The sequence below is a fragment of the Lissotriton helveticus genome, chromosome 6 (assembly GCF_964261635.1).
Source record: "Lissotriton helveticus chromosome 6, aLisHel1.1, whole genome shotgun sequence".
Lineage (NCBI taxonomy): Eukaryota > Metazoa > Chordata > Amphibia > Caudata > Salamandridae > Lissotriton > Lissotriton helveticus.
Genome location: NC_136067.1, coordinates 1,653,033,230 through 1,653,049,669, shown reverse-complemented (window position 1 = coordinate 1,653,049,669; position 16,440 = coordinate 1,653,033,230). Strand labels below are relative to the sequence as shown.

Genomic DNA, 16,440 nt, shown 5'->3' with positions numbered 1-16,440 from the left:
CTTACTCAGGCCAGCAAGGACTGAGGGGCTTCTCCTTCACAGGGAAGCAAGGGCCAGTCTGGAGCAACCGGACCAGCGGTGTAGATTTCGGGTTTCGTTGTCACAGAGGCCACTAGCCAACGGGCAAGTGACCGGACAGACGCGTCGAGCAGGAAAATGCAAAAGGGCCCCACGCAGCACTCGTGAATGTGGAGAGGGGATCTTTGGTGCAGCTGATGCTCGGGGCTGGGGCTTCTCAATCCCCAATGCACAACTTCGAGGGTGCCTCAGAAGTTGCACGGAAAGCAATTGCCTGCTTTCTAAGATGGCCGGTCCCACGTCGCCTCCATGGGTCTCAGCTTTGCTGTGGCTGTGGATCGGGCTGTTGGATGTCTGGAAGTCCGGGTCTTGTCAGGCTCTGTGTTCTGGCTCCGGCGGGAGCAACTACAAAGCAAACCGTTGAGCGCTTGATGGTGCCTGCTTGTGCAGGGTGGCCACTCCTTGACCACAAGGGAGATTCTTCAGTCTTCTACGTCGAGTAGGATGTCGAAGGTCCAGAGTTTCGTTTCAGAGTTTCAGTCAGGATAAATCTAAAGTCTTGGGACTCAGCTCCTACCTATATACCAAATCTAGGGGCTGGATTACCTGCTAGGTCCCTCCTATGGGTGGGACCCAGGAAGGGGGTGGTTGCACCCCTTTCCCTTTGTCCAGTTTCGCGCCAGAGCTGGGGCTGGAGTGCCCCAGCACTGGTTTGAACTGGCATATGCATGGGACACCTTGTGTGCCCCAGGCCGTGTCTCCTTTCATTCAGCCCTCCCTGCCCCAATACACTATAGCCTGTCTGGGGTGGTGCTAGCACCTCCCTGTGACAGGAAACCTATTGTCCAAGCCTCCCTCGCTGGAAGGACTCCCAGCAGGTCAGACTTGTGTCTGTGGCAGCAGCATCCATTTTGTGATGCTGAGGCTCTGGTTAACTTTAACCGGGATTAATGGAAGTAACATGTCTTCTCCCTCTAGAAGGGTGGAATGCTACCCCCGTCGCCAGGACTGGCGAGGGGGTAGTATTCCAAAGTGTATGACACCTTACACGACATGTTTTGATAAAGCCAAACCAAAGTTAGCATCTGACCGCGAGGTACATAATGCACTTAAGAGTATATGGTATGGCAATATCCTAGAACAGCTATAAGGACATGGTTCCGAAAGCTGCAGACAGGCTCAGCTCATGCTAGAGCACCATCTCACATAAAACAAAGCACTCTGCCTTCAGGATTGTTAAGGCCTGCCATAGGAGTGACTTATAGGTGTATATGTGTCCAATTATAAGGTTAGACATAGGAATACTATATCTAAGCAAGGGGTGATTACACAACCTGCCCCAGCTGAGTGATCAGCCAGTTGTGTCAGTTTGGATGGACAGCCAGGGGTGGCAAAAGATATGCTGCAGCCCCTGGTAGGCCTTGGGTGCACCTATTCCTTGGGTACCTATAGTACACTGTACAGGGACTCATAAGAGTGACCCAAATCCCAATTGGTGATGTACCTTAAGTACATGGTGTGCAATTTAGAGAGAAAACAGCAGGGCTGGGGGTCTGATTAGCAGGCCCACAGCCACAGTAAGTCGAAAACCAGTGAAGCAAAAAGCAAAAAATGGGGTGACCATAGGAAAGCAGACCCTACTCTCCTACAGAAGGGTACTGCCTAGATCACACCATGCCACTCAACATTCCACCCTCTGCCATGTCCTCAGCTCACCCCCTAGAGCTCCTACAGGAATAGGTTCCAGTGCTTCTCTCCAAGTGTGCCATGGAACCGGTGCCCACCCCAGCACGGGTAGAGGGTGTACTCTGTCTCAAAAAGAATGACTGCGTCTAGCCAACCTTAGACCTCTGGATATTGGACAGGATCCTCCTCTCCAAACACTTTTAGATGGGTGCTCTGCGGGACTTCATCCCACTGCTTCACCGTGGTGATAAGTCAGTGCTGGATCTGAAAAATACATACTTTGACATCCCATTCCACCCAGCGCATCACCAGTGTCTTTAATTTGTGTTAAGTGGGTAACACTATTAGAGTGTTTATAAAGTGCCATGTGATAGTAGTAGTTGCAGTGCTCCTGCACAGAAATGACCTACACATCATCCTGTACCTAACCGACTGATCATGAGCAGCAGCAAACTGCAATGCCTAACGCACACTAGCACACACTTCAAAAACAGTGTCCCTACTTCACAAATTGAGGATTCACTATCAACAGCTATAAGTCATACCTTCACCCCCAACTAGTTCAGCCCTTCCTAGGCTCTTTTGTAAACGTTTTAAAAGGAAAAGCATACCCACTGAACATTTGGTTATGACAGTCCAACAGCTGCTGCCTCTTTTTCAGCACAACATCCCCTCAATGTAAGAACTGTGATGATACATAATACTGTTAGTGATGATGGCTTTGTGTGGAGCAATTGTGCCAGATTACACGTGACCACTTCAGGATTCTCTTTGCGGCAGTGGGCAGAAATGTAAGGGCATTGGGAAGGTCTAGTGTTGGTAATAAACTGGACTCTGTACTGTGATGGGACAGCAAAAACCTATTGCTCTGCAAGCCCTTTCTAGACCCCTTCTGCAAGTGACCATTTAGGGCCAGCGCAGACACCCAGATTCCCGGCAGCTGAACCTAGGGATCCGACGTCTGAGATCCTAGAGTATGGCTATCTCAAACTTCCAGCGGAATGCATGCTTATCCTGCGAGAGACATGCAAGCCCAGTACTTTCAACTGGTATGCAGCTAAGTGGAAGAATGTTATGCACTGCTGTCTCAAACTTCCAGAGGAATGCATGCTTATTCTACTTAAGGCCTGCAAACCTACTACTTGTACCTGTTATACAGCTGGCTAAAAGAGATTCATGCACTGCTCCATCTCTCTGGGGTGATTGGGGGTAACACAACATTTTCCCCCCGGTAGGTCAGAAATAATGTTCGGCTACAGAGGTGGTGGGAGCAACCCTGTGCCATTGTAACACCCACCCAAAAAAAAATAATCTTTTGCTATCCCTGGTTCCTAGTTACCCCTCTCCCCCACTCACAGATCACCCTCCTATATTTGACACCAGTAACATAAATCGAGGTGACCTAGCACTCTGAATTGACTGTGCCGTGAGAGCTCTCGATCTTTTTGTTGAGGCAATGCATTGTTGCAGCAGGGAGTCGGTCTTGATAACTAGAAAATAACTTTACAGCTAGGTACACTGCGTTCATCTCTAGCAGATTGATGTGACTGGTTTTTATTTTCTCAAACTATATTCTTTGTGTTTGAAGACTACACTTATGTGCGCCTCCTTTCCAGGAGCAAATCATCTGTCAAAATGGTTTGAGGTAGAATGTCCTGAATAAATCAAACCCCTTACCTAATCTGCATGTCAGTCTTTTGGACTCTGTAGTGAGTATGCTGCACACTTGATTGAAATCGAGCCCACCCTCAACGTCTTCCACAACCTCATTCTAATAGACTTTGACTACCTCACATTTTGAGACCCGAGCCGCACGACAATGACAGCAATGATGTTTTGCAAATATATTATGACAAACCTTCATCTGATAGACTTCTAGACACAGATTCCTTACCTTAGATTTATTCCCAGGCATCAGACTTGATCTGGAAAGTTTTCGGGAGCTGTAACTCTGTGCACCGGTAAGTGGTGTTAAGCTCTGTATGGCAACATCCACTCCTAGAAATGGGTGCATGGTGCCTATACAGGCACCACACCAGCACGCTGTAAGAAAGTGGCTCTATATATACTGGACTAAAGTAAGGTACAGTGTGCACAGAATCCACAGTCCCCAGAGGTATGGCAGAGGCTAAAGGTAGATATAACCTTACTTTCCAAAGTGGTAGCTTGGTCGAGCTGTAAAGCAGTATCAGAGGACATTGTAAAGCATTTGTTGTACATAGTCAGCAAATGGTTTCACACACTCAAGAACTGAACTCTAGGCCAATGGTTTGTGTAAAAAATATATAGTTTTATTTTAGAACCAACAATCTGTATCAAAATGTACTTTCTCAGAATGAGTTACTTTAGTTAAATACTTTTCAAATAGGCAATAGACTCTTTAGTACAAAAGCTACAGTTGCAATAGGCAACACAGTTTCAAACACAATGTGACATTGAGCTCAATGGGAATTTCTAGTTAAATGCAATTGATTACTTTATGGATTACTTTTCTAACCACAGGACTGGATCCTAGATTCACTCTTGGGACATCTCCTGTAAGCAGTTGAGTAAAAGCGTTTTGGTTACAGTTGTGATTTTAAGGAATATTATTGTATTTTACATGTTGACACTTAGAAACTTTTTCACATAGAATCACCAATGTTGTCCTATGGGAAGAAAGTCAATTAGCAGGTAAGTAGTGTTATCGTTACTTTTTCTTACTCAGTGTTGGATCCTGGATCCAGCACCGGTGTATCTCCTGAAAACAATTGTAAGAATGCGTTTAGGTCATACAGACGATTTTTAAGGAATATTTGTAAGTTTAGAAATTGGACACTTGGAAGATTTTCTGGTGAAAACCTGACAATGGATTCCTATGGAGGAAAATTGAGTTAATAGTAAATCCGGTTATTACTTTTCAGGTTCAGTGCTGGGCTAAAAGATACAGCACTGGGTTCTCTATTCTGATAACAGGTGAGTAATTTGGAATTAGATGTTCGGCTGATTTTTAGTGAATATTTTAAAATTGCAAAACTCCACACCCAGCCAATGTTACCCTATGGAGAAAATGAAGTTATCGGTCTTTGGGTAAGTACTCGGCTGGTAGAGTTGAAGTTCTGGGGGTAGACTCCGGGGTCTCCCAGGGTCAGGTAAGTACAGTTATTACACCCTCAGCGGCACAGGGGCAGCCGGGTGCAGAGTGAGGAGGCCCAATGTTATCCTATTGAGGATAGGGGGCCTTCGGTTGGTGGCTGCTAGCAGGCGGGCCACGCGGCTGTGGGAGCTGAGCTCCTGGTCCCTTACACAGGGCAAGTGGGGAAGTAGAGTAGGGTAGTTGCTGCACTTCCAGCGGCACTCGGGCGGCTGCGTGCGGGGTGCTTTTTTGCCTTCGGGCGCCCAATGTTATTCAATGGGTGACTTGGAAGTTGAACAAAGGCTGCAGGCTCGGGACGAAGATTCTTTAGGTGCGACCACCACTTCAAGAGGTAAGTTGGGATCTTGGAGGATAGGTATACACCCAGGAGTTCCTCCTCTACCTCTTCCCCCTCTTAGCACAGCAAAGCAGCCCTAGATCCACCATTCTGGATCATGCTGGTCCTGTCGGGGGTCGGCTTACTCATTTTCTGCAAGATTGGGAATCGGTCACTACAGACCTTTGGGTTCTCAATCTTGTGGAGAATGGGTATGCCCTTCCTTTCGGGAATTCCCTCCAAATTACCCTCCTTGCCAAGGGTTTTGCTCGGAGGACCATCTTCTTCTTCTTCTGCAGGAGGAAGTTCTAACTTTATTGAAAAAAGGTGCGATCGAGATGGTTCCAGAGAAGGAAAGGGGTCATGGATACTACTACCGGTATTTCCTGATACCCAAGAAGGATGGCAGGTTACGTCCAATCCTGGGTCTCAGGATCTTGAATCTTTTTCTGAAGCAAGAAAAGTTCAAGATGCTCAGCCTAGCGCAGGTTCTTCAAGCGTTGCAGCAAGAGGACTGGATGGTGTAGATCGACTTGCAGGACGTGTATTTTCGTATCCCGATCCTGAGGTCACACATGAAGTATCTCCGTTTCACGGTGGGGTCGCAACATTATCAGTTTGCGGTCCTCCCGTTTGGATTTACTACTACACCTTGAGTCTTCACCAAGGTGATGGTAGTGGTGGCAGCCCATCTCAGAAGATCGGGGATTCCAGTTTTCCCCTACCTGGACGACTGGCTGATCAAAGCAGAGTCGCCAGAGAAGGTTTGTCATCATCTGCAAGAGACAACCCAGCTGTTGTACAAATTGGATTTTTCGATAAACGTGCCCAAGTCTCACCTGGTGCCCTCTCAGCGCAACCTGTTTATAGGGGTGGTACTGGACAATACTGTCTGTCGAGCATTCCCTCCACCTCAAAGGATTCTCGACATTCAGGAAATTATTCCCTTGTTTTACAATGGAGTGGTCGTTCCAGTCCTGAAGGTGCTACGCCTGCTTGGTCTGTTTGCTTCCTGCATTCTGTTGGTCAACCATGCACGCTGGCATATGAGGGCGCTCCAGTGGTGCCTCCGCAGGCAGTGGTATCAGCACAAGAGAGATCTCAGGGAGTCTCTGAAGATCTCCAGAGAAGCTGCAGCGGATCTGTCTTGGTGGAGCGTGCAAGGAAAACTGTCTCAGGGAAAGCCCTTCCATCTGCCTCCATCGGTTGCCACAGTGATAACGGATGCATCCACCTTAGGGTGGGGTGCTCATCTGGGGGAGCTGGAGATCAAGGGTCTTTGGTCTCCAGAAGAAAGGTTACTTCACATCAACCTTCTAGAATTGCGGGCGATATGTTTGGCGCTCAAGGCCTTCCTCCCTTCCATACGCGGTCAATCGATTCAAGTCCTAACGTACAACACTACCGCGATGTGGTATGTCAACAAGCAGGGAGGAGTGGGGTTCCATTGTCTCTGCAGAGAGGCTATGCGTCTCTGGTCCTGGCTTCCGGACCATCAGATTTGTCTGATGGCAAATCATCTGTCCGGAGTTCTAAACGTACGTGCGGACAGTCTCAGTCGGCAGTTCTGAGCCGACCACGAGTGGAGGCTTCATCCGGAGGTGGTTCGTCACGTCTTCTGGACGTGGGGAACTCCTCGGGTGGACCTGTTTGCCACTCACGAGAATGCTCACTGCCCGTCATTCTGCAGTCTCCAGTTTCCGAAGCAGGGAGCTTTGGGAGACGCGTTTCTGTTGAGTTGGGGCTCACAACTCCTTTACGCATTTCCTCCCATACCCTTGATTCCTCGGTTTCTGAGGAAGATTCGCCAACACCGGGCCCAAGTTATATTGATCGCCCCGGATTGCCCAAGAAGGGTGTGGCACACAGATCTTCTCTACCTCTCCTTGTGCCCTCCGCTCCGTCTCCCTCTCAGGGCAGATCTCCTCTCGCAGTCGCAGGGGCAGGTTCTACACCCCCACCTCCAGAGCGGACATCTTCATGCCTGGAGATTGAACGGGGGAACCTGAATTCTTTTTCTCTTCCTTCTGACGTGGTGGATGTTATTTTGTCCGCCAAACGTCTCTTCACCAAGTCTTATCTATTCCTATAGGTGGTCCAAATGTGTTCATTGGTGTGGGGAGAAGTCTATTGACCCTTTAAGGGCTTGTTTATCTGATATTCTTCAGTTTGCTCTATCACTGGCCCAGCAGGGTTTTGTTGTGGCTACCGTGAAGGGCTATTTATCGACTTTCGGCGTTCCTTTGCTTGCCGGATCAGCCGTCTTTATTTAAGTCACCTATTGTGTTACGTTTCATTAAGGGCCTCACCAACAAATTTCCGCCCACTCCTTTTATTGTGCCTCAATGGGACTTAAATCTTGTCTTAACCTACTTGATGGGTTCCTTGAGACTACTGTCTTTCAAGACTGTTTTTCTGGTTGCAATTACCTTGGCAAGGAGGGTAAGTGAGCTTCAAGCTCTGAGTTTGAAACGCCCATTCTTGACCATTCATGCTGAAACAATGGTTCTCTGGACCAGGGCTGCTTTTCTGCCGAAGGTGGTAACTCCCTTCCATCTGGGGCAGTCCATTACTCTTCCCACCTTCTATCCTACCCCTCACCCTTCCAAGGAGGAGGAGTGGCTTCACCGTCTGGACCCTAAGAGGGCGTGAGTTTTTACCTCAATAGGACTAAAGACTATCGTGTGGACGACCAGCTCTTTGTGGGTTTTGCTGGCTGCAGTAAAGGAAGAGCGGTGCACAAGCGCACACTTTCCAGATGGATTATCTTGTGCATCAAGATCTTTTACTCCTTGGCTGGTAAGGAACCTCCAGATGGTATAAGAGCACACTCTTCTAGGGCAAAGTCTTCTACATCTGCTTTGTCTAGAGGTGTTCCTGTAGTGGACATTTGTGAGGGGCAACCTGGGCCTCCCTCCACACTTTTGCGAAGCATTACTGCTTAGATTCCGAAGTGAGGAGGGATGGTCATTTTGCACGTTCTGTCCTTCAGGATTTCTTGGTATAGAGGAGTGGACACCCTCCTCCGGGAGTGGGGACTGCTGTGAGATTCTATTCACAAGGTAAGGAATCCACTGGCAGATGTATCCATCAGAAGAACAAGTTACTTACCTTCGGTAATGCTTTTTCTGGTAGATACAGTATCTGCCTGTGGATTCCTCACTAGCCCACCCGCCTCCCTGTTGTCCACTCTTCTATACCAGCAAGTGTTACCTTTATGATTGTGTCTTTCAATGGTAATGTTTAATTGTTGTTACATTGATTTCAAACTATGTGTGATAGTTTGAATTCTGTGTACTGTGTATACTGTACCTATTTATGTCGGTCCGTCCGTGTGCCTCGGGGGCACGGAAAAAAGGGGCCGAACTGACGTTATCACGCCGACGAGGCTCTATTATGGATCCGGTGACGTCAGCGAGGTCGCGAGCGAAGCCGTGCCTTGGTGACGTCGTCCTCGTCGGCGTGGAGAGCTACAAAAGTTTCCGAATGTTGCTGGTGCAGGGGATATTCACAAGGTGAGGAATCCACAGGCAGATACTGTATCCACCAGAAAAAGCGTTACCGAAGGTAAGCAACTTGTTCATTATGCATATAAACAGAAAGTTAACACTTTAGTTGAATTTTCTCCCATTTAATGTCAGATTTACAGATAGAAATCTTGCTCCCAGTGACTGGTTGACCTGCTGTCATATTTGTAACTGAACAATAATAAAGTGCAGAAAAATGTTCCTTATGAAAATTTTTGCACAACATTTTTCTGCACTTTAAATTTTTACCATTTAAAAACCAAAATGTATGTTTTTGTTGTACATGTAACGGTGCCACATATGGCGAAAGGTATGCTCTGAACCTCAAGTACATACGACACAGGCTCTGTCACCCAAACACATATATCCCATTCTCTTGCACACATGTTCATACATCCCCTCGCACCATGCACTCACTACCCTTTCATAGTAGCCCTAGTTACAGTTTTTGTTTTCCAACCATAGTGTCTGGCTCCAGGGACATTGGGCCAGGGGGTGTCTGATGACAATGCACAATGTTACTTGGCCCTCAGTAGCTCACAACTATTTTCACTGAGCACAAGTAGCTCTCATTACAGAAGATGCTGGAGGCCCCTGGTTTAAATATAGATGTTTGTTTGCAATTATTGTTTTTACTTTACAATTAAATATTTTCAAAAAGGGTATGTGTTTGTGCTTGTTTTGTAAAACGTAATTTCTTTTTATTTAGAAAGGTGATGCTGAGTCAATAGAACTGTTTGAGATTCCTGTAAAAGATCTCACGTATGACCAGCTTCAGCTGCTGAAGGTATTTGGAGTTTGAATATTTTTTGTAATGTTAGTTATACATCCATGGAAATCTTATCTTCACAATTGTGCAAACAATGAGCAAGCAATGTCCAAGCAAACCCATGCAGATATTGGGCACCTTTTGAAAACATTTTCTTTATTAATTTTATCCTCACAGATAATCAGTAATTGGGACATGAATGTACACTAGATCATCCTGCATAATATAGTTGTTGCTATCCATAGCTGAGTCTGATCTGTTGTGTCACAGAAGCAATGTGAATGATGTCAGAAGAAAACGGAAATATTTTCACCCTTGCGTTAATGTGCATTAAATCTTTGAGTTCAGTAAGAGATATGTTACACATTGTTTTACAAATTCATATATGGAAATTGAAGTACAGGTTTGCCATGAATACAGTTATATTGATAAATATGATAATATGATGACACTGGACATGGTTAAAAGACAAACAATTGTAGCATGTGTGGCTGTAGATACTCAAGCTCTGCATACTCCTGTCATCTAGTGTTGGGCTCGGATGTTTTCAAAGTATTTTTCTGTGACGATGTCTTTTGAGTCCCTAGGTATATTGACTCCTTTAGCTGGTAATGCTCAGGGCGTTGTTAGATTGTTTTTTATGCTGTGGGTATGGACGTGTAACATTTAGGCTCAGTGTTTGGCACCTAATAGCACTTATTGCAGGGTTCCTCCCATTATCACAGAACAGTTTTCACAGAACCGCAATACAGTTTCATTATTGCTTCAGGAGCTCAAGCACTAAGGCACCCTCCACCGAAGCCTTTGCCCTTCACACCTAGTCTCTGGTGCCTTCTTAATGAGAATACCAGGTCTGTGATTAAATGGTGACATTCTAGTACTGCTCCCAGTGTCACTGACACTGACAGACCGCCATCAAGTCTGCAACCTCTGCTTCTCCCCCGAGCATGACAAGACCATGTGCCAGGTCTGCCTTATCGTCCGGCTGAAGAAGACCCTTAGCTATTGACGGAAGTAGAGTTAGGCTCATCAAAGAATGACGAGGCGAGATGGAGACGCCATCCCGACATCTTCGGGCATGCAACGTCAAAGGTTGGAGGAAGAAGCCGGCCCTTTCCAGGCCCATCTGGTTCAGTGTAGTTCGGACACAAGTTCGTCCTCTGAATCCATGGGAGAGCAACATCAAGAGCACGAGGATACCTAGTTTCAACCCACAGCAACTTTGTGGACAGGCAGAGCATCACCCCAGTGTGTTACCACACGTCTAGCCCAGACACTGGACAGCAGCCTGCTGGTCCACCACTGCCGTTAGGCCATGGTCAGCACCAACAGAAGCCTTGAGAGCTAACACCACTCCCTTCTCCATGCACAAAGTCCCCGCATAAGTCACATCCTTCCTCTGACCTGATGGGCTCTTCAACGCCTTCATTGAAGGTCACTCCAAAACAGGCACCTGACTCCATTTTAACATCGCAGCCACCATCAACACCAAAGACCTCTATGTTGAAAACACCAAGTGGTGCATTGGTGCTGAAATCCCATTTGACACCAAAAGCACCATAATCGCTGGCTATGATGCCTCCGAGCAGCCAGTTCTCCAGCGCTTTCCGAATAAGTTGGATGTTCGCCAAACTTGGAAAATTTCAACCAAGCTGCCACAGGAGACTCTGCCAAGGGAGAAGTGTCCTTCAGGGACAAAATTTACTTGGAACCTACAGTTCTTCTAGGGTACAAAAGACATAAGGATAGGGACAGTAGCCTGCTCCGCGCGCAACCCTTTTTTTTGTCCCTCCTCTCACAGTACCACTACCAGACATGTTACCTCCTTCAGATTGAAACGCTGGTTCACCATACTGTCCTTATAGGGATGGAAGCCCATTGTTTACAGGGAAGCCCTATGATGCCCCCATGATCCTGAACTTTGGGATGACGCATAGGACATCTATGATGTTGTTTCCCTCGGGCAATACAGACCCTGATCTGTGCTAGACAAAACCTTTCCCACCTGATGAACTTACCTTGTACCAAAAGATTAACCAAAAGGTAGCTATTTTTCATAGAGTAAATATTCACTTGGAACAGGAAGATGATGACTTTCGGTCAAAATACTTTCAAAAAGCTAAAAGCATCCTCCAGTTCATCTCCATGCTGAAGGTGATACTCAAAATAGCGACACACCTTCAACGAGCCGGTCAAAGTTCTGGTCATCAAACCAAGGGTCGTCAAAAAATACAAACCCTCTCCCAATGCCCCACCCTACATCCTTGGCCACGTTCCTCTTGACTCGATTGTGCGCCTCATGGCGCAGATATGTGCTAATACCCAGGGTACAAAGGACACTCCAACTCCTGTCAAAGATGGTAAAAAGATTGCCGCAGCTTGCAAGAGGGTGGCAGTACAATTAGCCAAACACTTGCTGATTTCTAACTCCATTGACCTACTCTGCTGATACAACAGTGTGCATTGGAGTGAGATGGATGCAAAACCATTTCAAATACCATTGCCCACTGTGCTCTTGGTGTAGCCAACACTGTAACCAGTGATCTTAATTCTAGCCTCCTGGTCAGGTGTCATGCCTTGCACCATGTCCACGATTGGGAACTCAACCCACAAGTCTTACTCCCATACCTCAGCCATACCTCAGGCATTGGGAGTCTTCAGAAATCGAGCTCTCTTTGAATGCACCACAAATGTGGTAAGATGAAAACAAAATGTTATGGCCTGTTAACAGAATGCTGGTTCATGGAAGAATACAGTAAACAATGTTTGGGTAATGGAGGGACAATTACAAGCTAGACAGGCTAAGGCAGATAAAGCCAGTAAATAGAGAGCCAGAAAATGTGAATTACAAACCACTTAGTCAATGGTCTGCAATGGACCGACTGTATTCTTAGGTCAACTTTCTGACTTTCCCGAAGATGTCTTTAGCAAGCCAGGCTGAGACCTAAAAGGGAGCTACTATGACTTTCTTTGGAAACATACCCAAAGCGGACATCTGTAATTCAGCTACATGATCTACTTCATACATGTTCACCAAGCACTACTTTGTGGATGTCTTAGCGCACCAACAAGCATGATTTGGCCAACCTGTTCTCAGAACTATATCAGATAGACTTCTATGCACAGATTCCTTACCTTAGAATATACTACAGGTGTCAAACTGAATCGGAAAACATTTGGTGAGCAGTACACCTGTAGGCCGGTAGTTTCTGTTGTTCTGCTCCGTGTGAAGTTGTTTGTGTCCTCTGTACTGGAAGTGACGTTTGCACGCTGATGTCACTGCCTTTCTTTTCATATCAGTCACCGCTCCAGTTAGAGCAGATCTGGAGAGGCTACCCCCAGTCACTTTTTTGCTGACCTTTTTTCAACCTTTGTTGATGATTTATTTTTAGACTTTGTCTCCTGGTGTAAAAAATGTCCACCAGAAAGGCAGGTTTTAAATCATGCAGTGCCTATCACAGACAGATGTCTGTGACCCACCTGTTCGTGGTTTGTTTGGCGTCTGGAGTGTGATCACAAGGCAAAGACCTGCAGGGATTGCCGCGCCATGCATCCACTTTAAGGAGACCCATGCTGCGAACTTGCAGCGAGCTCCAAGAACAGCCAGTCACACTCTAATGCCTTGCTGTAATTATAAAACCTGTTTTCTTGTTGTTAATGTCTTAAAGTATATTTTTAAAGCATTTTTGGGGAATTTGATGACGGACACCTAACAAGTGTGGTTGGAGGAATTGCTGCTATCTTCGGAACTGCTGCTATCTTAGGGTTCCTGTACATAGGCACGTTTCACTTTATTGGGGGCATTTGAAATATTGACCAAGTTGAGGTCATTTTCCACTCTTTAACTTGGAGCAGAGCACCTTTTTTACTCCGAATACTGGGGCCATTACTAGGACAGCATTTTTAATGTTGAGCAGTCTAGTGTTTGAGACCAGCTCCCACAGTATTTAAAAAGGCTCATGCCGCGGACACTCTGCTGGCATACCATAGGCAATCCCTTATGCTTCCGGACCATGTCTAGCACAAGCCATACTGCCTGTCCTTCCCCTACACGTTTGTTCCCTTTCGAGGGAAGAACTGATGTCTTTCTACTGTAGCTCTTGTCATTCATCTAAACTCTTTTACCCCTACGATGAGGATTCTTTAGGCTTTGTGTGTAAATCTTGCGGGGTCTCAAGTCAATGTTGAAGGCTGGGTTGACTAATGCTATACTCCGGTATTGCGCACCCTGATGTGTGATCTGTTTCTATCAGCTGAAAGGCCTGCCTCATTAGTTGATGGTCCCTCTCCAAGCTCTCGTCTGACATATTGTTTCTCCTATTAGATAACACCTGAGACGTTATATGGAGGCGTGGGACGACTATGAAAAATGGATGTCCAGGGTGCTGGACACAGTAGCGCCATGGACACTCAATCCCCCTGCTAGAAAAACCAAAACGGCCCCTTGGTTCTCCAAAGAGCTTAAGGAAGCCAAAGCCAAATGCAAAAACCTCGAACGAGGCTGGAGGAAATATTACAATCCAGAATGTAAGCTTAACTATAAAATAGAGCTAAAAACATACCACAAACTCGTGAGAGCAGCCAAAGGCGCTCATTTTAGGGAACAAATAGAATTTGCCGATAACCCCACCAAAGAACTATTTTCCATTTATAAAGAGCTTACGGTCCCCATCAGACTTGAGGCCCAAGACACCTACTACAATGAGCTATGTAATGACATAGCAGATTACTTTGTAAACAAAGTGGATATAATACATGCCACTTTCACAGGCGGCACGGACCTGCCGATTAAATACACGAGAGTGGGAGATGACTCTGCCATCAAACCTCATCTGACTTGCTTTAAAGTACCTGATAGGCAAGACCTGCTTAATATTGCTAACAGCATTCAGTCCGGCTCCCCCCATGCTGTGATTCCTCCTAATTGCTTTAAGGGAGTCCTAGAATGCATGATCGACCGGATTGGACACATGGTCACCCTATCCTTCCAAGAGTGCCATGTGCTTGACGCATGGAAAACGGCCCAAGTCATCCCTCTGAAAAAAAAAAACAACGTACATATCTCCCAGCTACAGAATCTCCGCCCCATTTCCCTTCTTCCTTTCTGCGTGAAAGATGTGGAGAAGGTGGTTAACGGCCAACTCATGAAATACCTTGAGGAGGAATCCCTCCTCCATCCCACACAGTCGGGGTTCAGAGCTGGCTACTCGACGGAGTCAGCTGTTCTCTTCTCCACAGAATGTCTCAGACAGTTAGTGGATGAGGGGTAGACAGCAGCGTTGGTTTTATTAGATCTTAGTGCAGCTTTTGACACCGTGCTGCACACAACGCTGCTGTCTCACCTCTCAGACATGGGAGTGGAGGGATCTGCCTATGAGTGGATAAGATCTTTTCTAGAAAACAGGAGTTTTCAGATACATTGCCCTCCTTTCAAGTCCTCCCCCCGGAAGCTGAGACATGGGGTTCCACAGGGCTCCAGTTTGAGCCCTACGTTGTTCAATCTTTACATGAAACCCCTGGCTCACATTGTGGAAACTTTTGGAGTGGATATTGTCACATATGCTGACGATACCCAACTGATGATTAAACTCACGCACAATCAGATGGAAGACGCCACCAACTTTTCCAACTGCATGCTATCTGTGGCAAGATGGATGAACAACAACTGCCTGCGCCTGAACGGCGACAAAACAGAACTGCTGGTTATTGGCAAATCCCCCTCTACCTGGTAACATGCGTGCTGGCCCACTGAATTGGGCGCGATTCCCTCCCCGGCGGAATCCGTCAGAAATCTTGGAATCATGCTTGATGCTGAGCTTTCTTTTAAACAACAGGTCAACAAAGTCACGGGAAGATGTTTTGGTATACTCAAAACTCTTCGCAAAATTCTTGACCTTCTCCCCATCAGCGCCAGGAAGACACTTCTCCGCGCTCTAGTCACACCGCATCTGGACTACGGCAATGCCATGCTCTTAGGCTTAAGCAAAAAAGGCATACACCAACTGCAGTGCGTTCAAAATGCTGCCGCTCGCCTGATGCTCAACCTCCCGCGTAGAGCATCGGGAAAGACGGCACTATTTAAACTACACTGGCTCCCTATTGAGGAACGCATTAAGTTTAAAGCGCTATGCTTTGCACACCGCATTGCCCAGGGAAAAGGCCCAGGTTACTTGCGAAAACCTCTTACCATCCATCGCCTTACCCGGAACTTAAGATCTGCCGGAGCGATGTTGTTCAAACTTCCCCGCATTCGCAAGGCCAGGATTGGAGGTCGCTCCTTCAGGTTTTTAGCAAGCAAACACTGGAATAAACTTCCGCTTGATCTACGCATGGAACCCTCTGAAACTAGATTCAGACCGAGACTTAAAACCCATCTCTTCCCACGTAAATAAAGCTTTCATGTTCCTTTGACTTAGGCCACTCGCTTCTAGACTTCTGTCTCTCTGGGAGCAGCAGCAATTTTAGCGCGGGGACACGCTGTCTTGAGTGTAACCAGGCGCTTTAAAAATTGCTTTATTATTATTATTATTATTATTATTATTATTATATTTCTCATTGAAACATGGCTGAAGGAAGGTTCTAACCCTGACCTCGCCATCCCACCAGGTTGCAGGATTTTGTGTGCTAATGTGGTAGCAGATAAGAGTGAAGGGGGCTGCTATCCTTGGGGATAATTTGAAGCCCCTCATCTGTGCTGGGCCAAATTGAGAACCTTCATGGTCTTATTTTTTTGCATTAAAATATCCCCTACCTCCTTTTTCTGGCCTGCAGATGTATATTTCCCCGGACAACCCCAATTGCTGCCATCCTCAACTGTGTGACACTATCGCTCATTTGTCACTTCACTACGCCAGTGTTACTGTTCTGAGGGCATTTAACACTTGCAGATGTTCTGAACTTAATTCAGGTTTTGGCAGGTCTTAACTTTACACAACATGTTACGGCATCCACCAACAAATCAGGCCGTATGTTGGACTTCAACTTTTCC

At 46.5% G+C, this 16,440-nt stretch overlaps 1 protein-coding gene across 3 annotated transcripts in view; it reads left to right on the top strand.

Moving 5' to 3' along the window:
- GPCPD1 (glycerophosphocholine phosphodiesterase 1) overlaps positions 1 to 16,440 on the top strand; it is a 733,645-nt gene that overhangs the window by 445,944 nt on the left and 271,261 nt on the right. For all 3 annotated transcript variants that reach the window (XM_078649507.1, XM_078649508.1, XM_078649506.1), the window contains one exon: positions 9,393 to 9,470. In XM_078649507.1, coding sequence (XP_078505633.1) covers positions 9,393 to 9,470 — 78 coding nt within the window. The remainder of the gene's footprint in view (positions 1 to 9,392; positions 9,471 to 16,440) is intronic.